Consider the following 26448-nt stretch of genomic DNA (forward strand, 5'->3'; position numbering starts at 1 on the left):
GTGAGGACCAGAAATCTGCGGGTTGCATGAGTTGTTCCATCCTCACGGATGTTTCAGCTACAGCAGCTTAACCGGATCAGACTCGAGACTTGTTGACTCCGCGTTGCTGTCCCCGGCAGGAGGAGCGCCCCCAGCCCCCCGCCCCCCCGGACCCGGTCCTCCCTGGTGCGACGGCGGCGCGCATCCCCGCCCGCTCCCGTGACGCAGCGCATCCCCGTGCGCACTAACGCTGGGCAGGAGCGGAGGAGAGGCGCTCATCTCGGTGGGACTGAACGCATCGAAAGACCGGAGTCGAGGGGAAGAAGAAGATCGCCCGGTTCGCGTCCGTCAGGAGCCACAGACCGCGGGGGGAGCGATGCTCACAGTGAGTGTCGCCGCGGTGAGAAGGGCTTAAAAAAGCTGCGGGCCATCCATCTGGACACTTTACAGCCGCTGCCGCCTGTTCCCCTTCCAGCCCCTTCCTCTTTGACAAAGACGCTCATCTTCCAGCTTCTCTTTGACCCAGTTGAACGGACAATCACGGGCTGCGCGATGTGGACGCCCGGGATCCTGCTGATGTTCGGTGGGGTTTTGGCGTCCGGTGAACTCCAGCAAGAGACGGAGTCGCGGAGACTCCCACCCCCGGGAAAGTTGGATTTCGGTTACGTGCCCGCGGGAGTTTACGAGACACTGGCCCATTATGAACCGGGACCGATAGGCATTCTGTTCCACATGGTGCACACCTTCCTGTACGTGGTGCAACCCAACGCCTTCCCACAAGGTAAGCAGCACCTGCGCCAGAATCACCCAGCGGTCTGGCGGGTGCTCGTAACGAATGTGCTCCGATCTCTCCCGGGACCGCCAGGGCAGGTTCCGGAGTGTCACTCAAGCCACATCAGCTGCTGAAGTCAGCAGACTTGCATTCTCCCGGAAACACTTGTTACCGCGCGCCTCTGCGTGTTTTAATGAGTTCTCACGGGGGGGGGGCTCGTCCGGTCTCACTGCGTGAAAAAGGGTGTTTGTGCCGTGCGCGCTTTGATTTGCGCGCAAAGGTGAAGGCGCACTTGAAGATTGCATTGATGCCGGCGGCGGCGGCGCGCTGTATGTCAGGTTAATGAAAACTAATGACCTCTGTGCTGACGGCGTCACGTGGTCAGCGCTGTGTTTTCTGTGCGTTCTCTGTGCGGAGCGCCCAGAAAGCCACTTTACATTTAATACAATTACAGCTGGCTGCTTATTACACACACACACACACACACACACACACAGAAGTCTCTGTGTTTAATCAGGTCCCGTGTGCTGTAGAGATGCGACCACCCCCCCATGCGTCACGGTCTGTGTTCATACTCCATCGGAACATTTTGCAGATTAGCAGCTCCCTGAGTCACCTTGTTAATTGGGTAATCCCATAAACCCCCGCGCCATATGTTGTTAGCCTTTTAGTGGCCTGTTTGTCACCAGCACTTGGGGGCGCCTGTCCTTATTCTGAGCGGCAGACCTCTGCCAAGACAAGTTTCCCCCCAACCGACGCACGGAGGATGGAAACGGGCAGGAAGTGTGGTTGCATAGTTCACCGGAAATTCTTGCAGGCTGTTTTTTTTTCTGAGAGGGAGAGAATCTTTATTTTTTATTTTTTTGTAGGCATGGAGACAATTAAAAAGACAAAAATAAGTATTTTGAGGCCACAAGATATAAGTTGTTGAAAAATGTCAAAAACTACACGGTGGGAACAAGTTAGATATCGTAGCCTCAACTTAACTGCTTTGAGGGAACAACTTGTATCTGGTGGCCAGGAACCAGCCTCTCTATGCCCCTATTGTTCCTTCTCTCTAGGTTTCTCCAGGGAGGTGCGTCCTTCTTTGTGTTTGTCAGAATCTGGTGGAAGTGGGAGTCGTCTGATTATCAGTCAAAGCATGCAATGATCTGCTGGGTCTGTTCAGGCAGTTTGCAGCAAACCTTTGGGACGTTCAGAGCTTGTCTGCAGAAATTCCCTCTGCACTGTGCAGTTTGTTGGAAAACATTGCTTGGAATTATATTAAATTCTAAAAGACAAGCGAGCAGAATAGTTTCCTCTCCAGTGGTTTGTGACTGGAGGTGGTGCAGATGTCAGGGGAGGCTTTTGTTTGGGCTGGGTGGGCGTGGGTGTCTCTTCACTTTAGCCTGTGGTGAGCCAGCGGTACTTCCAGCAGACATTTTCACAATGAACCGCTGACTTCCTGGAGGGGGAAAAAAAAGCTGCAAAAATGTCTTCTTGGTTTGAACACTTCTTTCATCTTGTAGTCCGTCTTCACATCGTATTTTCTTTAACCTCCAACACGAAAAGATGGAGATGAACAGCCATGAGCCGGTATCCAATTGTATAAGAGGGAAAATTATTTTGTCATCGTGCAACATCACTCATCGTGCAATATTGGGAAAAAATGTAGCTGTATCGATCATTTTGAGCGGTGCTGTAATCTGAGATTCATTCTTGTTTATCTGTTCGTTTAAAGATTATCATGATTTGATTTATGGTTCGGGATTTTACGATCATCCATCATTCTGAATTGTAAAGAGTGACATCTAAAAAAAACCTGACTTCATTCTTTAGGTTTGCAAAAGTATGTTGAAGCTGAGTTATTAAAATCTGAAGTTATGGGCGTTGAACCATTTCCAAGCTCCCGTGCAGTTGATGGTCGTTCCGGCTCCACCGCGACTGCTATGACTGTAAAATGGTGGATGATTTGTTCTGAGCGTTGCACAAACCTGGAATAACTTGTTACAGCATCAGAATTGGATCTGCTTGCTCTGATTACAGGAAGTCCATCTGTATGTATTCAACTCGGCAGCTTCATACACGAGCGCCGTCTGCTGTGAAATGCAGAGATTTACCCGGCGACCACAAGCTCACCGATCATCGTGTCTATATTAACTTAATTGCGTGGTTGGATACATCCCTAAGACGAGCTCAGTAAAAACATTGCCATGAATCCAGTGTTTTATAACCTGTCACTCCCAGCTGATGCTGTAGAGGGAAACCATGTTGCCGTGTATTTAGCGACACCCATCATCACATCCTCCACAACCGCCATGTGACATTTTACAGCGTCTAACGTCTCTGTAACCTCGTGAATGTCTGACACGTTTATTCTCTGTATCAAAATGTTGCCAGTGTGTAGGAGGATTCATTAGCAAAGAAGCAACAAATGCCTATCACTGACTCCTACACAGGGCAAACCAACAGTGACATTATTACCTCCAACATTTTCCTTTTTTCACTGCAGTGTGGAAGCCCGCAGGAGCTGTTGATGCCCACCCACCAACCCACCCCTCCCTCCTTCACTCACACCTTCCCACATTCACTGACACACAACTGCAACATGTCAGCACACAAAGAATCATGAGTAAGATTTCACATGCAACCAAGGAGTTCAATTTTTGAGGCATTTTTCCCACCCAGCTCTGTTTTCCCTTCAATACACCAAAGTCACGACTTTTAGAGCCGGCGATCTTCAGCTCCAAGGAATTTTATTTTCTCTACGTATATGGATCTTATTTATGTAATACAATCCTGTGTAAGTCAGCCACCTCCTGATATAGAGGTACTCCTTCTGCAGTCTTAATGGTATCATTACACGCCCGTGGGTGAGCGCAGCTGGGGAGATGAAGCCAGCCACCGACATGCTGCAGATCCCAGTTGGAGAGGCTCCTCTCCTCTATTTTCTCTCCTCAAGACACCACGCCTAGGTGGAATTCTCATACAGAAGCTGGTTGAAAATCTGGCATTAATTCAAGGCAAGTAACAGTTGCCAGGGAAACCCATCAGCGGCTATCATGGCCGGGCTGTTTTGGTTCACCTCGTTGCCCTACATATGTCTTAAGAGCGCCAGCATGATTGGAAGTGAAGGAGGCAGAACTGACTGCTCAATATTTATACAGCTCAGGTTGTTCTGATCTCACGGTGTGTTTGGTATTCAGTACACTCCTCTGAACACAGAGTGCAGGAGTGTATCTGACAAGGTAGCGTGCACCCAAGAGTGGAAAAATCTCACTATGATACTGTATATGGAAAGTTCTGGCTGGTTTTAAATGTGCAAGAGCTCAGATTTTAGAGTGTCAGTGAATGCAGCCAGAGCTGATGCTCCCCACAGACTCCAGCAGCTGCCGCTAGCCGTCTCTGCAGCGAGCAGCAGCTTCTCCAGCTTTGTGTGCAGCCACACTCCAACGACCTGTTAAATGTGATTGTAGGGTCCACAGGTGGAGAGCGGTGGAGGTTTTTTTGTTCAAGGATGTTTTGTTCGGTAATTCTAGCTTGTGTTTGACTGTTTGAGGGATGGTGGTAAACCGTTTAACCGTATTCATTAGTTCTCTGTGGACAAACATGTCCAGATTTGGTATCAGTCTTGTTGATGCAACATAGAGAACTACTGCAGCCGTCACGCCCCAAACAAAAAGCCCCAGAGGGAATGACTCGTCGACATTAATCAGCTTTACCGAATAAACTCTGGATGTCTGGGACACAACTGTGTGGCTTCTCAGAGTAGCACAGTTGGTGAGAGTCGTCTTTACCCAGGAGCCATTACTACTTATTTGAATCATATTTCTGCACTCAGAAGTGTAAAAGATTCATCCGTCTGTCTTCAACTGCTTATTCCGAGTCAGGTGGAGGAGGTGGCTCTTCCAACACATCCACCAGCTCTGACTGGGGAGTCCCGAGGCGTTCCCTGGCCAGCGTGGAGATTTAATCCTCCTACCTGCTTGTCGGTCAGCCATGCCGCTTCCCCCCAGGGAGGCAACCAAGTTGCATCCTAACTGGGTGCCCCCGACCACCTCAGCTGGCATCTTTCTACTCTATTCTGAGTGGCTCACGGATGCTTCTCGCCTTCCCCTGAGGGAGATGCCAGCCTCCCCCCTCATTGCACCCCCTCGTATCTGTGATCTCGCTTCATCAGTCATGACTCATATTTCATGCCCGAAGGTGAGAGGAGGAACAAAGATTGACTTGCTGATTGATCATGACCTTTGCCCTCTTGCTCAGCCCCCATCACTCCACATCAGAATCCTGAGAAACCTGAACTCTCACTGGGGGTAAAGAAAGACGGAGGGGGGTAAAAAAGCTAATTCAGTCTTCCTAAAATACTTTGAATACTTTTAGTTTCTTTAAAAAAGGAAAAGCAGTCGCTGTTGCTGTGGCTAAGACGGCCCGGTGGCCTCTTTTATGACCAGCCGTTCTGGTAAGGATGTTCTCTGCCAAACACATAGTTCTGTACGCTTCTCTCACCCCACAGACACTGCACTTTTTATTTATGTGCTCCAGACAATTGCACAATGATGTGTGTCGACTTCCCTAGAAAGTACAACAGGATGCAAAGTCCCCGTGATGAAATTAGAACTCAGACGCAGCAAAGAAGAGCTCCAGAGTTTTAACTGACTGCTGTTTCTGTTGAACTGTCTTGCTGAGCCAAAAGTCCCTGAAGCACTCAGTACTTTCTTAAACACTCTTTACACGGCAAATACCCACATAACATGCAGTATTGACCCGTTTGGTGCAGTGAGCAGATGAGTTCTTGTCTTTTATTAATTGTTTGTTAGGGTATGATCCTCACGGATGTGCGGGAAGGATAAACATGGAGGTTTCAGATGTTAGCCACCGTTAGCAGGTTTATTGGCGGGTGCATTGATGACGTGTTTGGGGGCTTTACTCTGCGTGACAGGGTGAATCGCTGCCAAACCACCGACTGCTAATAACGGCATCCTGATGCTGCTAAAACCTCGCAGGATGTTGCTGTTTGCGTAACACCACTTTTCTTTTTTACCAATCATTTATTTTATTTTGTTCATCATAATATTCTTATCACATTTCCTGATATATTTTTTTTATTATATACACAATGTCACAGACTTTATTCAGACACCCCCTGAGCTATAATATATTCTGTGCCTTTGACATGATCTCATCATTTTTTTTCCCGTAATATATTCCAAAGAGTCTATTAACATTCTTATAGCCTATTAAACTAAACCAAATTAGCAGCATAACAAATCACTGTAGTGGATTAAGCCGCACACACACTGTGTGTCTCAGCATTTCACAGCTGAAGTGGAAATGTCACGACAAGATTCTGTGCTGGTTCATTATTATTTGCTTGTTGTTGTGATTTGTTCTTGTTTGTTGTGAGGGCGTTTATTTCAGTGTTGTTTGTTTGTTTTGTTTGTTCGTCAGGAGGAATTATGCAGAAACTTTGATGCTACTTTTCCTCCTCTGGTGGGTCCGACTGGAATTTAGAAGCTCAGCATATTTGAATGCTCGCTCACTTCCCACCCAAACGAGACTTTTTACAGGCAGAGGATTCAGTTTGGTGTTTTAACCTTCAACACCGCTAAAGCCGTCAACTCTCCAGGGTTCAATTTGATGTTCAGGGTCAAAAAAATAAAAATCTGGGTTTCAAAATCTTTTTTTTTCAGCCCGAGGCTTGGCTTGTCCCTCGCGGGTGACTGATGCTGCGGCGCCGGTACAGATGTGGTACAGTGGTTAGGTGATTAAAGAGTGCCCTTCACAGGAAACAAACCCCTCCACTGCTGAAGTGTCCTTGAGCACAGTACTGAACGGGACGTGCGTGTTAATGCCCTTCAGTCTGGGCGGTTTGATGAAAACAGGGAAAGTAAGTTATGCATCATTCTTTTTTTTTTTCGGTCGGTTTTCCTAATTAGAGATTCCTTCAGCTGCAGTCACATCTGTGGAGATTACCAGCAGACGCCGTCCTCCCCAAAAGGGCTTAAATTTGCAATCTTAATGTTTGGCACATCTGAGTCATTCCTCCATTCACAACATCAAAAGCAAGAGGGTCAACCCATGACTTGCAGAACCAATCGTGATGAAATAATTAAGTCATGGAATGCCGTCTTGGTTTGCTATTTTTGTCCTTACCAGCAGTTTAATCTCCCACTATTAATAATAACAAAACATCCGGCGTGGCGAGGTACGCCGCAGCCCTCATCCGGTCTGATTGACATCTCTAGATTTGTGTCGGCTTTCTTTTATGACCAAGATCAGTGATTGCTGGCTTTGAGTTTGAGAATGTATGAAACTATTCTCATGATTTTTGTTTTTATGATAGATTGCTGTTTTGTGAAAAATGGCCACAGTTTCCATTCTTCACACAAATACCATATTTTCCTCTGTCAAGGTCACATGGTCTGTTTGCTATCAGGCTACATCACAATATTCATGATGTTTTTAATCTGATCTGGATCTGATGACATCATATGGTCTCAGAGGAGACCGGCTCTTGAGAGCCCTTTAGCTTTTCACCAAACTGGTAGCGGACCGTCAGCGCCAGCAACACAAATGTCTCTGAGCGACTTGATGCTGTCAAAGTTACTGATCTGACCTGAATTCCATTAAGGACACAAAAATGTGTTTTTCCCGTCCACTTGAGCAGATGAGGCTTACAAATCAGCATCGTTATTCCTCTGTTTATCTGTGTTTTGTAACAGCAAGTAAAACCAGCAGCGATCAAGAGGATAAACTCACAGAGGCAGAGCAAGACGCAAACTCTCTTTGTGTGTGGAGGTGCACAACAGCATTCCGGTCCCGCTGGGTGGGATATTCCTGGTGCTACAGCGGGAGTTCAGATGCTTATGGAGCACCGGGCGTTAAAAGGTCACGACATCTTCACCTGTACGCATAGACCTGCTTGTGTTTCTGCTCGCACGCAGATGGCAGGTCGCTTAAACTCTAGGCTGCATTAAGAAGAGGAAAAGCACTCACTACATTTAATTAACCTTTTTTTTTTTTTTTCTTCCTCTGTGAGCCAAGTAATCCCGGAAATAGTAAACAATTAGCTGCCGCTGCTCTACAAGCCAAGACGCTGCATGGCTGGAGGACGATGGCAAAAAGAGCAGCTATATTTCAGAATCCTGTGCAGCGACACCCAGCCGTGAAAACACAATCTTATTAAAATAAATGAGGAGACTCCGGTGTTTGGAAGCAGCGATGTTGTCAAGCTGAACCTGGCCTCACGTTGCCCTGGGGTCATCTTCTGCAGGTGTTTAGTAAAGAGACCAAAGTAAAAATACAGCACAAGTCTACTCGCCATGGTGTTGTGAATAAATCAGCAGCTTGTACTTTACAATGTTCAAACTTTGTCATGTGCAGATCAGTGTTTCTCTTACAAAATGCTCCCTTATCCTGGCTATCATCAATTCTTGTGGGAATTCTCTCCAGGATTCTTTTGGTCAGGTTTCAAAAAATTCACACATTTTGACCTACATACAAAACGAGATCTCGCTGCTGCTGCTGCTGCTTCATTATTCTGACGGAGGCCCCGGAGCACAAATATGTCTTTGAGAGAATAAATCAATATTGTATCAATAATTTAAACTTTTGTAAGCTTCCATCTGTTACTTAACAAGATCAAGGGGATTTATTAAAGCACAAATGGACATTTGAATTGATTTTATTTACTTACGTATCTAACAAATTTTGACCAAATTTTGTTTAAAATCTGTAACACAACACCCACTCTGCTTTAAAAGAGCTGATCAGGCAAGTTAATTCAGATAAATCTAACTCTGTAGTTGCGGTTGCATGCCAGAAATTGATGTATAAGGTTCTCTGCAGCGTTTTCGTGCTGTCACACGCCGTCATGTCAGAGCGACAATAGTGATGCTCCTCTGCACTGGGGCGCTTCAGGACACAAACACGCACCGCCTGACTCCTTGTCCTCAAACGCTGATTGCCAGAGGCAACGTGTCTCCGCAGCACAAGGCTAAGAAGGCCATCGAGGTGCTTGATGAAATGACAGGTTCACATATTTACTGAGACGTCATCGTTGGGTACATTCATTCACGGTGTCGGGGGAGGTTTTCAAGAGTTACCAGAAAAAAACCCTCTAATTTAAGCTGGTTTGCAAAAGTTTGGTGGACACAAACAACTACAAGCATTACCTGATATTATGGGACATTATGTTTTGTGACTTTGTGTCCATTTTTTACTTCTGGGTTAAGTCAGTGCCAAAGGTTTAGGTGCAGAGACTTGTAGCTGTACACTCAACATCGCAATCTGACATGCACAGAGGTGTTCGGAGCAATTTCCGACATTTTCAGCTCTGATTCGCCCTTTTAGACATCATCGTTTGAGTGACAGAAAGAAATTTAGCACAGTGGCAGAAAACCCCTGCTGCCACCTAGCAGTCTGGTGGTGTAATTACAGCGTGACCCTGCACACAAGTATAAAAGCTCACAGCATTTAGGGTCTCGTGTGAAGACCCGACACACATTGTATAATGGACGCCAGTGAAAACTAGGATTTTCTACTACCTCAAACACAAACACAACCATTTGTTGTGATGCTTTGCACTGACGTTTGTGCATTTGGCGGTGGCTCGAATGCAATTTGAAGATGCAACCTGAAACACGCTGGAGACGTGTGACGCCAGCGGTACGTAGTGTTTATTTTTTTAGCCAACTACACCGGCTCCATTTGTTGTGGCCTCTCCGCAGCACAGCCAGAGCAGCTTCTGTGTCTGGAGGAGCCTGTTGTCGCTCAAAGAAAGAGTAAAAAGTAACAAGAACCTCCCGCACAAAGAATTGAGATGCATCATGCGTGACAAACGTGGTTGTCTAACTGCTTCATTTGATTTCAGCATGTCAGTTTGTTTCAGGCTACAGCTTCTCAGATATGAATATTGAAATTATTTATAATTGGAAATTGTCATGAGATAACTTTGTTTGTGTTGACGTTACACAAATAAATTTGACTTGGGACATTAGGGGGGACATATCTGGAATTACAATGATTATTATTATATTATTATTCCGATCGCGACCAATTCATGCATCTAATCCTGTACTGGCGGTTCATTTTGAGTTTGTTTTCCACATAAACATTTAGTGGTGGAGGAACATCGTATTCTAACAGAGAGAAACATGCTTTTCAATCCCAAATATGTCTGACAGGTCAAAGATGTACTTTACCAACACTCCTGACTCACCAGCTTCTTTTACATTTAATCTGCTGGCGCCCCGTCTTTGTGAGAGACGATCACACTGCGTAATCAGAACACAAAGAGTAAAATTGTACAGCACTTTTAATTCCTGCCTGCAGCTCCAGTCCTGTGAATAGATGTCAAAATAGCCTTTAGAAACGTGTCGTTACTCATGAAATGGATCCACAAATCTGGGATTAGTCTTTCTGTGTAGACCCATCCAACTAGACAAGGTGCAGAGTTGTGAATGATCCGTTTCTTTCCAGAATAATTATGCCCTCTTTTTGAAAATGTAACAAATGCACAAAAAGAAATGTTAAATTAACTGTAGACAACAAAAACGGCAACAAAAAAAACATTACAAATCACCTGACAGATAGTGAAATCACAAATGACCACTTTGTGAAGCAGGCGTGATCTTTCCAAATGGAAATGACACGAGTGCTTGCAGGTAGAGTGAGCAGATTAGGATTCTCCATCGAAAGAAATAGAATTTATGCAGCAAGACACAGGCAGCGGCTCAACATCAAAAACAGCTCCGTTAAGCTGCGAAAGTCGAGGTGCTGGAGTTTAACATTCGCTTCAGCTCCAACAACAAGCCGCTCAGTTCCACTTCACTTTCCTACTGCTGGAGTTTACTAATGAGAGATGCTGCGATAATGGAAGCTTCAGCTTCTGGTTCCAGTGATGCACAAATGCTTTTCAGCGTGTAAATACAACAATACTGCAACAGGAAGGAGGCTCTTTGAATCCTTACGCACGGTTGACAGCTGTAACAACACCCTAAATGTCAACCTTTTGCTCTGCGGTGACTCTGTTCTCACTTTTCCTGAAGTGTCTCAATGCATTTAATTCAGGTATTTAGAAAAAAAAAACAAATGCGGCTAAATTAGAGCCGTATCTATTCCTGAAACGTTTGCAGGTTAATCACGGTGAGTCGAATCAAGCGCCGCTGTGGTTTGAGGGAATCTTGGGACTCGGCCTGCCACGCGTGTGTGTGGAGGTCCTGGAGGATCTTCACGCTGTCAGAAAGTTAGATGAATAGCTTTAATATGATTGTAGTAATTCCCCTTATCATGTAGCGGTGATTAAAGAGGCTTCTAATGGTTACCTATTAACATAATGGTGTTGTAATTTGATTTAATCATTGCTATGTTTTCGCGGCTCAGATCAAATAGAACATAACATTGTGGGAAAGCGTGTCTTCCCTCCAAAACCGAGCGGTGCAAATCGAATAACTGCCTGGTCTCTGTAGGTAGGCATCACTATCATTTATATCCGCATTAATTACCCGCTATGAGATGTTTATTGTTTCTGAGATTTCTGTTCTGCATGACGCGGCATCGCGCTGGAGGCGGGTCCAGTAATCACACAATCAAAAGGTCAGGTCGCTGCAACAACGACAGTGTCTGCTGTGTGTTTTGTCCCGTTGCCTCTCAGCGATGAGCGGCCCCTCACAGTCGGAGTTTGTCAGGGTTTATCAAGCTCAAGACGGTTTTGATAGAGATGTTGATAGAAACGTCGGCTATTTTAGGGATGGACTTGATGAAGTGTGACTGACAGGCTGGCTGCTGTCTGCCGCCCCCGTGGCACATTTACTCACTGTCTGATTTGGGATTTAGAGCAAGAAAAAAGTTGTTCATGGATTAGTTTAGATGCTGTCATGAATACTGAAAAGTTTGAATTATTTGAGGTATCTGGGTTTGAATTATTATCAGGGACATCTGTAATTCGAATGGTAAGAATAACAATGATACATTTTGCTTTATTATGATATTTTTAAAGCAGAGTTACAAATTGATAGACATGGATACATCAAAAAGTATATTTATGTATTTGTATCGCAAATGTGCCCATCTGTACACTCAGGAGTGTGTTAATTTGAAAAGGAGGTGCATGAGTTTAAAGGAAGACGATGAGAAACAAGGATTTGCTGCCCGCAGGTTACCACTTTAGAGTGAGAGACGACACCAGTTGGTTCCGTTCATCTTACAGCGTAACAAACCCATGAAATGACTAATGACAGCCTCTTTGTGCCTGGTGTACTGGATTGGCCACGTCCCCCAGAGACACTGGAGATCCCTCAGTGTGTCATTTATGCTCTGCGAAATCTTAGTCTATGAAAGTAGCCTACAATGTTTTGCCTTTTTTTTTTTTTTTTTTTCTGTCTTCAATATCAGCGGGCTACTCTTCCCCCAGGCGGCTCTATGTGACGCTCATTCAAGTTTACAAACTTGTCTTCCAGAAACAACTCAGTGTCCTGGGAGATCTCAGAGTTCTCGCTCAATGCTGGACCGGCTCCAGGAACTGATGTCCCTATTAATCATTTAGACCAGGAGTTCTCAAGGTCTGAGATGGTGGGCCTCCCCTTCGACAGAGCCTGCCTTGCTCCTCCTAACTTTGATTTTGTTTGGATGCCAAAACTGAATAAGATCATTATTCTGTCAATGGGTCTCAGAGACAGTCAACTCTTTAGACGAGGTAGTCTAATATTGCTGTTTTATGCGAGTTCAGAATACATTAAGTACATGAAAGCAGTCGGTGCTGAGTCATTTACTAGTTTCTGACTCTTGGAAAGTAGAAAAAAACAGTCAAACTCCCCCCAAACTGCTTAACAACTTTCATGAATTAGCATGATGTCCTTTGGATGACTGATGTTCTGTCTCCCACATTCTTTGAGCCTCCCTGAATCTGTCCGAGGCTCCTCTCTGGTTTAGGGCCCAACATTGAGGGCATTCAAGGCTGTACTGATTACCCACTTCCTCCGCACCCTCTGCTAAGGCTACGTTCTCCTTTTCTCTACTTGTACTGTAATTACTACTTCAAATGCTTCTTCTTTTTTTTTTTTTTTTTGATCCAAAGGAGAATCCCGGATGAGGTGCCACCCAGACCTTCCCTATATTCTGGTTTTGCTCTGCAATAATCCCTGAAAAAGCTTTTTGTGCATTAAGAATGGCACTGCAGTGCTTAGGTGCTTTGTTGTGAAGGGCATTCAAATTGCTGGTGATGCAGCTTGGGTGAAGTCTCTCTAAGACAATAGAACTGTTCAATTCAAGGGTGCGCTGTCAGACTCCAAGTGATGAGGTGTACAGTATAAAAGGAAAGCAGAAAATCAATAGACTGAGAAAGAAGCTCTTGGATCCTTCCCTCGTTACGTCTCTGCAGAGCGACGCATTTCAGTTAGAAAGCTTTTGGGGGGTTGGAATGAGGGTGGGGCATTTAAACAGAATAAATAAGGGGATATATGAGCTGTGGCATTGAGATAAGTTTAGGGTATTTCAGGGTAATATTATAATGCCACCATTAGCTTAAGCTTCAAGCCATCTGACAGCGAACAGGTGAGACAAAGGGGGGGGGGGGTGTGAAAGCTCAGGTTGAGGGAAAAATCAGAATAACACTGGAACAAGAAAGGGAACCAAAAAGAAAGAAAGAAAACAAAGGGAAAAGAAATAGAGATAGCATGTTGGAAAATGAAGTGCCACCTCCCCGGGTGCTGCTCCAGCCCTGTCTCATTCTGGGACGTCATATTTGGGTCAGGCCTGGGTAGCCAAGCAGGGGAGTAGAGGCGGGCGTGCGGCGAGCAGCTTAGCCCTGCTGAATGAATTGCAAGTCATGCATTCTCTGTTCCGCTTCACTGGTGGGTGCAGTGGTGCCCACTATGAGTGGGTACATGGAGCTGTAATTGCAGATGTGTGGCGGTAAGGGGGCAACATGCCAACACCGGAGATGACTACGCTAAACGGCCTTCCTCCACCGCGGGCTGTTTAGCCTCGGTGCCGTTCATCACATCACATCACAACAGCCTTCAGTCAGTGTGGAGACAGTCCCAGTTAGGATGTGTGTTCACCAACGTTCGCGCACCAACAGCAAGACAAGACAGCGTGTTAGCTTTATTAGCTAGAATGATCCTAAATGGTATCAGACAGTTGAATGCTTTATCTCACGCTGGCATGTCAGCAGGCGGTCGTTGTCTCAGACTGATCAGCTGGTTTCTGTCTTTCATTGTCACGTAGGCACTGATGCTTCAACCTTGATCAGCTGATAGTAATCTGGGACGTTGTTTACCTGGTTCAGGTGACAGAGCCAAGCCTCTCGGCTGTCCTGCATGCCTGCGTCTTCTTCCTTCCAGACCACTTGTCCTTTCGTCCCTGGACTCTTGCTTATCTACTTAACCTTAATGTCAAAGAATCAGGCTCAGAGCCAGAAGATCACGGTCCAACAGTTAGTTTTAGAAGTTGGACAAATACAGAACCCCCAAACTGTGAGTAGCAGCTTGAAATACTCAGAGCCTCTCCCACGTGCTGCCTCGGGTGTGTCTGTGCCGTGTGCCAGCCATGTGTTCTTCGCGTTCTGAGGAGATTTTCAGCAGGATTCTTGAATGTTCTCATGCTGTTTACATCAGTACATGATCAGCTGCTCTGCATGATCAATAATGATACATGATCGGTTCGAGATACTGATTTATTTTAAAGTAGACCAGAAAAAAAATCAGTGTTGCTCCGCTGCTCAAGTTGCCTCAGGACGATGAGTCCGTGTGGTTATGTAGACGGGGATGGGTGTGTCTTTGCGCGAAGACGAATAAAATAGACCCGCTGCCTAACAGTAGCAGCTGAAGCAGAAGAGTAGCTGGTCGGTGCTCTGATTGATTACACAGATTCAGTCAAGAAACAGATGCCTGTCGTGCTGCTAAAGTGCTCTTCAGTCTGGGGCTCCTGCTGGTTGAGAGGTATAAAAAGATCTGAGGCACTCTGGATAATATATTTAGAAAGCCTTTTTATTGATTAATGAGCTGCTTAATGAACAGCTCCACTGATTTTATGCATCACAGATGGATTGGTTGTGTTTTGTTTTCTATTCCTTTGAGTCATCTCCATGCAGTAGTTTAAATTGAATGACAAAACAAAGGTGAAATATTAATTGCTCTAAAGTTGTTCAGTTGGAGGCGTTTTCGTCATTTATCTCCAGTTTCATCATCAATGTCTGCAGCTTCAGGCTCTCCTCAACAAGGTTGAGGACAGTATGTCCAGAGACAGCAGGTTCAGAAGTCAGTGGACGAGATTGCAACACATCTCCATGCAATATTGCGTGATTTATTATTGTCGTTTGCCATCTTTCCTGGATGTATTGTTCTTTTATCTCTCTATGGGCGTGTGTGCGTGTGTGTGTGTGTGTCCCTTCATGCTTGCATCAATGTGATATCGACTTGAGACTTCCGTGTTCTGCTTAATGTGCACCCTGGATGGTGTTTACATAGAAACGGCATTTCCACGTGAAGCCGAGTCTCCGCCTGAACCCTTGAGAGCAGATGAGAGATGCGACTGTTCAGTGTCTAACGTTGTGCGCTCATCTGGAGGCGAGTACATCAATACTGGGACTCCTGCTGTTCACGTCGCCAAGATACTCAGCTGTTTACATAGGAGGACTCCGCAATGTGCTGTCTCTACACAAACACACACACACATGCGCACGCGCACACACACACACAGACACGCTGCATTTTAACTACCTGGATGTCTCTATGTCAGTGTTTAATTGTGATAGAAATAAACGAATGATTTAAGGCAAATGGTGGTACGCTGAAGATAGTAATATCCACTGTGTGTGTGTGTGTGTGTGTGTGTGTGTGTGTGTGTGTGTGTGTGTGTGCGTGCGTGTGTGCTCCTGTCTATTGGTTGTGAAAAGTTAAGCCTGATTCTGTCGCCATAGTTACAGATTCTATGGTAACAAAGTGTTTACCTTTTGCGGAGGTGTTTTTAAGCCTCGCTCAGCTGTGACATTAACACACACACAGACACACACACACACACACACACACACAAAGAATAAGAGTTAAGTCCTTTTAATGAATAATTTTTGTGCATTTTTTTTCTTTTTCTTTGAGTGACTTCTAGAATATAAAAAGATATGAAAAAAAACCTCTTAAACTACTGTTGCGAACAAATATGATCATAAGCTTGAAATGTGAATATCAAAACATATGCAAACCGGTGTTTTCAGCATTAAACCTCAGTTCCTCAACCATGTAAATCAGGAGTTTCTTTGCAGATGGAAGTTGCGATGGCAGCACTTTTATCTGTGTCTTCCATCTTCCTGGCCCTCTTCGTGACAAGCTTGTCGTTTGTCGGCCGGTCCTGGTTCAGTGTTTGTTTTTCGCTTCGTAAAGCGTCATCTGATGACGTTAAAGACTTCTATAAAATCATAATTTACACTATGTAGCGCATAACATTGAATTACCGATGCTTTTGCTGTTGTCAAATGATATACAGTATGATGTAGGCTTATTGCACGTGAGTTTGATCCCACCCACTCTGGCGCCATGACACGTGTGGCTTCAGAGGGCGTCCTGGGAATCAACACGACTAAGAAGCTAAATATTTTGGTATTACACATGCTATCATTATATTTAATAACCCTTCTTTGTTTGGTGATTTAGCGCTGGAGTTTGCTTTACCTTCATTTACATATCTCTCTCTCTCTCTCTCTCTCTCTCTCTCTCTCATTATTTCCAGTGTTAAAAAACGAGCCAAGATCCTGTTCTGTGTCACTTCAGCGAGAGAAACGTCAGGCATTAGTGTTACAAGTCCTGCTGAATTCGATTCTGAGCATCAAGCTCTCTCCTATTTGTGTGTGTTCAGAGATAACGTAGAGAATCCACGTCGTTGGCAACAGCAGCAACCCTTGTTCAGGAGAAATCCCCAACTGGCTGCCTGCTTTGTTGCCTCACAAGCAGAGAAGGGCTGAATTAAGTTTTATGGTGTGGAAGTGTATCACGGCCGAGCTTACTTACATATTTATTTTTCTTCTTCTTCTTTTTTTTCCCCCTCCAATAAGCCAGTTAGCGACGGGTGTTGTCACAGGCGCCTGCTGCGGCTTAGTTGGGAGAATATCGCAGTCTTGTTGATTTGGCCAGTGGCCTTTGGAGCAAGTTGATTGGACTTTCTGTTTTAATCTAGTTCAATGTGGAGTCCATCATCTATCTGTCCATCATCCATCCTTCTCTCCTGCTACGTCTCTCTTAGTATTAACAGTATACCTTTTATCTTCTTCTGTTTCTCTCCCCGCTGCCTGTCTTTGTCCATCCGTCTCGGCTCGCTCCAGATATTTTCCGCCCTTCTGCTGTCTCTTTTACACTTTCAGCCTTTCAATTCCAGCCGTTTAGCTTCTGCTCTAATGCAGAGCAACTTATAATAAGTGAGGATAAGCTGCAATCCTGACACTAGCAAGCAGTGCACGTCTGTGACTTGCATTCTGTGGCTTCCCTCAGCTCCTCTACACTTCAATTTCTGCTGTGCTTTATCCAAAACCCTGAACCAGAGCAAGACTGATTAATCTGCTGTGCCAATATATCAATCAATATAAGCACATTACTGTGGTTACAAAGGTGGAAAAATAAGTAAATTGTATTGCAAAGAAATGCTCCCTTTGTGTGAGATCATTGTAGAAACTCTGTCTCTTGACTACCAAACTGCTTGGTTTTAAGAACCTGCTGTTCTTATGCAGGAGAAGGGGACAAAATTGAATCAAGCAAGTGAAGTGCACTGGAAACCCGAACTCTCAAACATCTAAAAAAAAATAAATAAAAATTGCAGCATTGTCAAACAAGCGCAGTCCGACATTGGACTCAAACACATGACCTCAGGCATGGGAGGTGGTTATGAAGGAAGCTAAACCCCAGGGACTGGAGTGTCAGCATGAGCCTCGGTGTGTGGGGAAGCAGTTTTATACTCCTGACTCCTGTTACACTACAGTAAATTCATATACACATAAAGAGTGTGATGGAAACGCCTATTGATAATGAAGGAGACTGTGAAAGGTTAAAATGTGGGTTTGCTACATTCCCCGGCAGGCAGCTTTTGTAGGACAGTTATCCAGAAAAAGGCCTCACTCTAACTTACAGCAACAAGACCACTGGATTTGAAAGGCTGTAGGTTATTTGATATTCTTGAATAGAGGATGCTGCTGGATCCTCAGTGCAGCATTTGCAAAGGTCAGTCATCACAGCGACTCTGCTTCAATAACACCCACAGGATGTCCTATTGGTTCCACAGATCCTATAATAACAGAGAGATTCCTGTTCCCATCACTGGCACCACGACTGCAGAGCTGCACAGATGGAAAGAAAAGAAAAACTGAAACAATGCAAATGAAAGAAAATGACCAAACTAGACAAAAAAAACTTGAATTCAAGACCGTTTTCGTTGGTGCAGCTCAAAATAAAATGAGTACTTTATATTGTTAAACAAATAATAGTCTTGTATGTCAGAGTTTTAGATTCAGATGCATTTTTATTGCACTGCAGATATTTTCAGCTTCAGTATTCTGAGACACTGTAGCAACTTTGTCTGCGCTGCAGCAGCATCAAACTCAATCAGCTCAATAACCTGGCCCCTCAATCATTAATGCACCGCAGAATCCACATGGACGTGGTGAACATCGAAGTTTTGAAACCGTGAAAGGGTTCATACGTTCCGCCGACACAGGAGCCGTCGAGCAGCAAATCCTTTTAGACAGTTACTGTATCGATGAACACGTCACTCCAATCATTTAATCCGTGGTGCTAATCGCCCTTTCCTCACGGACACCTGAAGAGGGGCTGCTGGGAGGATTACTGGTCACACCTCACTCTTCAGCCTGTGTTGTCCTGCGTGAAGCGTTTTTACAATGTTTTTCTATGAACGTGACTGTTGGCACTATATGAATTGACAATATGTGACAGTAGTGAAGGACAGTATTTTAAGATCCTGGAGCTGCAGTGTTGTTTCGTCTCCGCCTGCAGCTTGCGAAAGGAAGTTGAGTGGTGCAAGAAAAAAAGACACGCAACACCAAATGCTTTTTCTTGCTGAAAATAAAATCGCATCTACCAGAACTCGACGAACAATTTCCACTTAGGCACAAAATGATTTTATGCTCTGTACGTCTCCCCAGTCAAGGCTCTGATTTTCTTTAATTCCTAGGAGTGTAAACAGTGGTGATGAGGTGAATATGAAGGAAAACCTTTGTTCTGGTTGATGCTTTCGGCCCAATGGATGACCCCCCCCCCCCCTTTTTTTCTGTTCATCGTGTTTGTTAAATCAAGCCAAAGAAAATGTATTTGTGGACCAAAGTGCAGTCAGGGCAGTATTTTTTTCCTCATCTAATATTTTCCCCCTGTTTTAGCTTGGATGAAAGGGTGAATTAAATGAAAGAGTGCAGATGAACGGGTGAACCATCCTTATCTGAAGGTGAATCCACTGGAATCAGAATTAGCTGTACTTGCTGCAGTCAGAATCAGACAGAATCACATCCCTAACAGCGGCTGTGTTTACATAAAAGGCAATGTTCCGATTACGTGCATCGCACACATGTAGGCGCCTTCATGGGACTTTCAAGTCCCGCAGGAGTTTTCACAGCATTTTTGAGGCACACAGCAGTCAAACTGCTTCATGACGCTGGTCCAGCTTTCAGTGAGCGTTACAAATTCTGCAATTCTCTACAATATACCACAACCGCAACATGATGGAAAGGTCAGAGGTCAAATTCTGAACTAGCAGAGGTAGCGTGGGCGTTAAGTCTTCGGTTATTAGTTGAATTTGAGAGGAATATTCCATAATAAGAAGTAAAACCCTCCTCTAAAAGTAGCCACTCTCACATAAAGGTGCCACTGTGTTGTCAGTTTGTAAGTAGGAATTCATGACTGGGTGGTAGAAACGCCATCAAGGCAGCTGTTACCGTGACATAATTGTTCCACCCTGGTGAGAACAGATTTGACCAGGAAAGCGTTTAGGAGCCAGGGAGACGTCGCTCCTCACCACAGTGGAAAACATCTTCCTCCTCTAAAGAATCCAGACAGAGAACTGCTGGCGACTTCCTTTTCGTCAAACTGATGTAAAGTTTCTCTTGACAGCTTCTGCTTTATCTTTGGCTGCCTGAAAAGCTCCATTTCATCTGCAGTAAAACCTCTTTTTTGATTTGATTCAGTTAAAGCTGGCTGCTGCCGAGCCTTTCCGAGTGTGTTGATACATCAGATGTAATTACAAAAAAACATTTCAATCTTGCATCTGCGTTTTTTCTTTTTTTTTGAGAGAGAGAGAGAGAGAGAGAGAGAGAGAGAGCAGTCAGCAACATATGGATATGAAGACCTGAAACTACCCAGAAAAAAGAGCTACATCTCCCAGACCCCTGAGACGTAGATCTCCCCTCATTTAAAATGACGATTAGCAGCTGAGAAGGCGGAGAGGAGAGCGTTAACGTGGGTGGGAAGGAGCTTCAAAGGAACGGGATTAGACACCTCTCACTGAACACAGGTTGGATTCAATCCAGACATCTCTCCTTTTCTCCTTTCACCTCCCTTACTTACTCCCTTCATCCCTCCATCCTTCCTTTCTCCTTCCTTTATCACAGTACATTCCCAAGAGTGCATCTTTTAATCCATTGACTCCCTTCTTCTTGGAGTATCCTCAGCAAGGACACATTGATTGATTGATTGATTGATTGATTGATGCAGTGGAAAGTTGTGTTCCGGTTTAATTAACTTTTTTTTTTTTAAAAACCTCTCTAATTCTGCCTGTGCCTCATTCATTCTCTGCGAATCACACACATTTACACTGATCCAGTTTTCTCTGTCGTCTCACTCTGAGTTGGAGGTCACTCAGTCGTTCTTGGTTGGCTACTGACGTTTATTAATTCATTTGGTTGAAGTAAAGATGATTTGCCTGACTGAGGTCATGTAGAAGTCAACTGTGGACGCCAAGTAGCCTTCAGGTGAACTTTTGGAAAGGTCGTTCCTGGGTCAAAGTTCGATGCCACTCCATCTGTCTCCGAATAACTTTTTTTTGGATTTGTTACTTCTTGCATTTAAACAAAGAGCCGCTTGTGTGATTTAGCTGAATGCAGAGAAGCACCAGCTTGATTCATGATCAAACTGGCAAGTTGTCACTCGTTAACGTGGTCATCAGAGGGCAACTGAGACACAGCGCAGCAGAGTTAGCTTACAAAAACAATCCCATCGCAAGTTTCATCTTTCAGCTACCACCTGCACGGTGCTATGTTGCACCGTGCTACAGGGGTAATCCTGTGACAGGAATCAAACACTCTCGTTTCGTCGCAGAGTTGACGGTTTACTCCATCCTTCCACCCAAAACCGCATCCTGAGCGGCGCTCTTGCTTCAGCTCATTCACTCCAGCCTTACTCGGATCACGAGGCAGCGTCTGTCACCTTGAGATGCTTACAACTTCTAGATACGCACGGTTCCACAGTCTATCATGATCTGATTTCGACACACATCTGTCGCTGATTGCAGAGCCTGTTCTTTAGTTGAATATTATCATTATTGTCCCATTAAGTCTATTTAAACGTAAGTTGATATCGGAATCCGTTCGTACATACATTTCCAAAATGTGCTCAACAATGATTGCATCCTTGATCTCAATCCTTTTCATTATTTGACTGGCTGCTATTTCTCAGAGTGGAGACAGCACAGAAGTCTGTTACTCCTTCGTCAGGTATTTAATCCGTGCTCAGGTCTGAATGCTCCTTCCATAATTGCAGATATCTTTTTCACCATGTCTGCTTAGGGACTGGAAATTAAATACATTCCTACAAGGTCAGAGGCGTCTTGTAAAAACACACAAAGGGCCAGTAGGACAGGAAAAGATGATATCTGCTCTCAGATTGCTGTTCTTTTATTTCCCACCAAAACTGTGGATAGTTTAACAGCTGACCCTGAAACACACAATAGTGAGTGAAAACAGCCATCCTGGGGTGGAGGAAATAACCTGGAAACTTGAAGTTTGTGATTGCAGACTGACCTTTAGCCAAAAAAACCTTTAAACTTTAAAACATCCTGAAGCAAAACACTTCACCTGCACCTTTTCCAGCTTGGTAGCAACAACCACAAGCTCTTCTGGTTATATGTGAAAGTATGCGTGCGTGCGTGCGTGCGTGCGTGCGTGCGTGCGTGCGTGCGTGCGTGCGTGCGTGCGTGTGTGTGTGTGTGTGTCTGTGTCTGTGTGAGGAAGACTGACAGAGAAATTAAGTGTGTAAGGAAATAATCCTGCATTAATAAATGTTATTTATGCAGGAATTAGACAAGACTCTGTAAGAGATGAGCTCATCTCTTTCTGAACAGCTAATATCTTGGTGGAGTACAAGCCTGAAGCACCCTCCCATTACAAATCTCACGCTTTGAATAACAGGCAGTAATCGTGAGTCTGTTCTGTGATAAATTAAACAGTTCTTGTCAACAATTCCTCCGAAGGATATGTTCTTTTACCATGAAGAAGAAACCCTGCATTGCAGAAAAAGGAAAAGCCCTTGAGTCTTTTGCATCTTATTTTTGGAAAGCCTTTGCCTCTGAGAAGACTTGCTGTCTCTGTCATCATCGTATGATGAATCAGAGCCAGCGCTGCTCCAGGTGTGGATGCGAGAGAGAGAACTCTGCTTGACAGGAGATACTTTTTTGTGTGTTGTTTCGTCTTTAATTCTGATTTAATGAACTTCTAGTTTGATTTCCTTCCACTATTTTATATCTGAACTTATTTTGTGAAGGAATAAATCACTTTTTGGGGGGAAAAAACACTTGTGTGCCATCCTCCTCAGAGCCAGACAACCTTCTCACCTCTGCGTGGCATTGGGGAGCTAGTTAGCTTAGCACAATGAATGGTAGTGGATAGGAAGTGTTAGCATAACTCCATCAAAAGATATCAAGTATGCTTTAATGCAAAACGCCCTTTGTGTGCATTCATCAGTGGCGTTACATTCATTATGAAATAACAATTTGAATAAACGGCAATAATCATTTTTAGACTTGATAGCTGGAACAGATCTGCTGGGCGCATTGATTCCACGCAGGGAATGGAGTTGCATGGGACCAAGTATCCCGGTTTCATGACGTAGTTTTACTGAGGAGTTCATCTCAAGAGACAGCTCCCCAGCCTGTCAGTCTTTGCTGGACCTAAACCCCTGGGAGCAGAAGGGGATAAAGGGGACACTGCAGTGTCAGAATGTGGCTCTGGCTTTCCTGACAACCTCTCGTCAAAGTTGTCAGTTTGCTGCCTCAGCTTGGCCACAATAATTTATCACCCTCAAATATATTCTGCAGCTTTCAGCTGTTCCCTGAGGAGAGATTCCATACGGAGCACTGCTACATAAAAGCTCACATCTGATACATGAATTGGTTTTATGGAGTCTTTGTTGGGAAGAGTATAAAGATGCTGTGTAAATGTTCTGTACTGTAGTATTGATACTTTTTAGATTTTATGAGCAAGGAAAAAGACCAGGTGTGATGTCACTTCTGCTTTGGGTTTCATTCATGACTGGAACGGTTGCTGGTCCAGTCAATCTCTGTGTCCAGGAACAACAACAGATTGTTGTCTTTTCTGTCCTCCTGCAGATCTTCTCGTCAAACTGGCGAAGGACAAGTTTGGAGCCATTCAGACAGAATATCAGAAGGTAAATCTCTGTTTGTGTTTGTGTTGAATGTCTGCACTTAAAGGGACAGTTCACCTTGAAATGAAAATCAACATTTTTTCCACTCTCCTGTTATTTATCCATCAAGATTGTTTTGTTGTGAGTTGCCAGAATCTGGAGATGTCAGCCGGAGAGAGCACTGATGATGTTTGCCTGTTTCTGCAAGGTAACAGGGATGTAGCACGTGGAAGAACTTACGTTCTGGAGTAGATTTGTTTCTATTTCTAAAATTGCTCTTTAAACGTTTGGTTTGACTGACTTCATGCTTGTTGAGGTAGAAGCTTGGTGCTCAGCGTCTCAGTTCCTACGAGCAACTGCTCCTAAAATCTGGGAATCAACTTGAATCCCGATCGGTGAACAGAGACGTTGAGGTTGTGTTTTTCAGTTGAATTTCCGTTTTTTTTTTTTTCAGTGCTTTTAGCACCACAAACAAATGTCCTACAACTCCAATATCTTGGAAATTCTGCAAATGGCATCAGGATAATGGTCGGATGAATAGCAAGAGAGAGGCGAGAGAAAAAGCTTGACTTTTGAAATTAATGTTCTCTTGCTCGTCAATTAGACATTGAAAATATCCCTTGTCCGGCTAAGTATTAGCCTCTGATGTCCAAAGGGTTCAGCTTTTATTGATATTTTGAACATTACAGTTTTACCCCCCTCCCCCCCCCCACGTTCCCCTCAACTAAGACAAGGCCATCTATTTCACACAAGAAAAAAAGGAACAAAAAGACAGATACATTATCTTTATGTCTTACAGAAATTTATAAAAAAAAAATTTGCATTAGTTGTGTGACCAAACCTTGGAAGCCTTTCAGTTAAGAATGTTCTTTCTTCCTTTTCTTATGTGTTACAATAAGCAACAATGTGGGTGTGCATGCCGGTTTTTATTTCTCTCTCATTTTGATGTTCGATATCATCCATGATTTTGTTTTGTGGCTTTGCTCTTTCTTTGACGCTGCGTTGCCTTTGTCTTCTGCATGCCCTCTTCATCTGATCTGATCTGGCCTCCCTCAGCCAGAGAACATAGTGCTGACGCTCCAGGTAAAGTCTGCACACTGGACGCACAGTCCAACCCATCCTTTGTCCCATCACGCTCCACCGTCCTGGCTCGCTAGGGTTGCACAGCTAAACCGAACACATCCTCTTTTTATTCTGCACTTTGGTTTACTTTTCACATTTGTGTGCAATGACTTGTTGTGCAGCCCTACGACCGTCCCCAGCAACCCCCTCCACCTCACACTTGTGTCACAAGCTTTCCCAGGTTTAGTTTTCTTTGTTTTTAGCTTCGTGGAGGAGCAGCAATGCTGACTGGATCATCAAGTCCAATTAGAACAAAAAGTGAAACTATCGCAAACCAGTTTGAGTATTCATTTGCACCACTACCATGGTGCTCCGACAGAGTTCTCTCACTCTGGCCTGATTCGACTGCTAAGGAGTCTAACCGCGTTGCCGTGATGGCTGTAGACAACACCAGCCGATGAATGTTGCAAGATTTACTTCAACAAAGAAGACTCAATGTTTACTATTGTGCTCATATTTATCTGAAAGAACCACACCAACTTTTTTGAGAAACACTAAAGATGGAGGAATGCAAACACTTCCTTCTGACTAACATTCATTGTGCTAAGCTAACTAGCACTCAACTGGTCTGTGCAGTAGTCTCAGAGAAGGCTATCAATCTTTAGGGTTAGTTGATCTGACACTTCAACGTGATGGAGCTTTAGTGCAGGAGATGTACAATAAAAGAACTCCATTCTGTTCCTTTAAATTTCTTTATTGTGTAGTACTAAATGGATCGCCACAAAGATGATATTAGCTGACTAAAAAGGTAAACTTGTAGAAATGGGTTCCCCTGTCACAACATGAATGTAGCAGTGAATCCACTGAACAAGCTAAAAGGCAGCTGGTGTAAGCCATGCAGGCTCTTTCTCAGCAGTATTTCCTTCATCCCCACCCAAACTACAGCAAGCGGGAACACACAAACACACGTCATCTTCTGCATGCTGATGTTTGCAGAATTCTCTCTACAACTGTAATTCTCCACATACCAACCTGGGCCACTGACACAGTGAACGCTGCCAGAGTTCCTCAGAAACATCCAGCTTCGCACGGATCGCGCGAGAAATCCGCAGACTAAAATGATGCCGCGCCGTCAGTCGTGAGCAGGAGATCATGTGTTTTCCAGTACAACACAGTATAAGTGATTCTACAGTCATAAAAAGTTAGATTCTACCAACCAATCTTGCATCACTTACATCATTTTTATTTTTTTTTTTTACATTTGACATTGTTTTCTTTGCATTCAAATTTCCAAAACCCTCACAGATCAGATGGTTATAGGAATAATCGAGTGCATTTAATTTAAGCATTTTAACAAATTTCCCTTCTAAAAGGAGGTTGAGGCTCGTTTTCCACTCGGTCTAACTTTGGAAGGATATTAAATCATTACTGATGAATGTCAGCTTTCATGCTGATGCTGCCACCAGAAGTGTTTTGGCAGAAAAAAAAAAGCCCACATTGAAAAGATTGAGATATCACTCAGAATATTAGGATTCTAATCTCTGGTGGATATAACAATAATTCGATAGGCCCTATATCAGAAAAGGAAGTGCAGACAAACACATCGATTCATGACAAGAATTCATTATTTAGCTCAGACGTGCAGCTTCAGCAGCATCTTGCTCCGGGACGCTCCAGCGGGCCTCGTGACTGCATATTACTGTTTTCAGACATGCTGCCACCTCATCTCCCAGTTTGTTCTTATTGGAAGGTCACCTTTTTCTTTTGGGCACTTGCCAAGACAAAGTGATAGTCCAAAAATAGTCTGAGCTGCAGGCTCTTGACGAGTGGTGCTGGAAAAAATAAACCATTTTTGACCTTTTTTTTTTTTTTTTTTAGGAAGACTCACCCAATAACGAGCAGAGCCCCGAAGCAGAATGACAAGGCAAGCGTTCAAATTTGCACAATGTCCTCAACTGCTGGGTTGATATAGGCACTACTTTATGACATGGGCTCTTTTTTTTGTCCCTCACACACCCTGAAATCTGGTTGTTT

General features: G+C 44.2%; 1 protein-coding gene across 21 annotated transcripts in view; it reads left to right on the forward strand.

The window, feature by feature from the left end:
* prom1a (prominin 1a) overlaps positions 1-26448 on the forward strand; it is a 71471-nt gene continuing 45023 nt past the window's right edge. For 5 of the 21 annotated variants that reach the window (XM_086222228.1, XM_086222229.1, XM_086222231.1 and 2 more), the window contains exons 1-3: positions 2-760; positions 23318-23376; positions 24409-24435. In XM_086222228.1, the coding sequence (XP_086078354.1) occupies positions 532-760; positions 23318-23376; positions 24409-24435 (315 nt within the window). In that variant the 5' untranslated portion in view covers positions 2-531. Of the gene's footprint in view, positions 761-23317; positions 23377-24408; positions 24436-26448 lie in introns of all 21 variants that reach the window. The other 16 variants (XM_086222233.1, XM_086222234.1, XM_086222247.1 and 13 more) reach the window with 8 other exon arrangements.

This window comes from Aulostomus chinensis, chromosome 13, assembly GCF_037954235.1.
Source record: "Aulostomus chinensis isolate RoL2024-O1b breed Wild chromosome 13, RoL_Achi_v1.0, whole genome shotgun sequence".
In the NCBI taxonomy this organism is placed as follows: domain Eukaryota; kingdom Metazoa; phylum Chordata; class Actinopteri; order Syngnathiformes; family Aulostomidae; genus Aulostomus; species Aulostomus chinensis.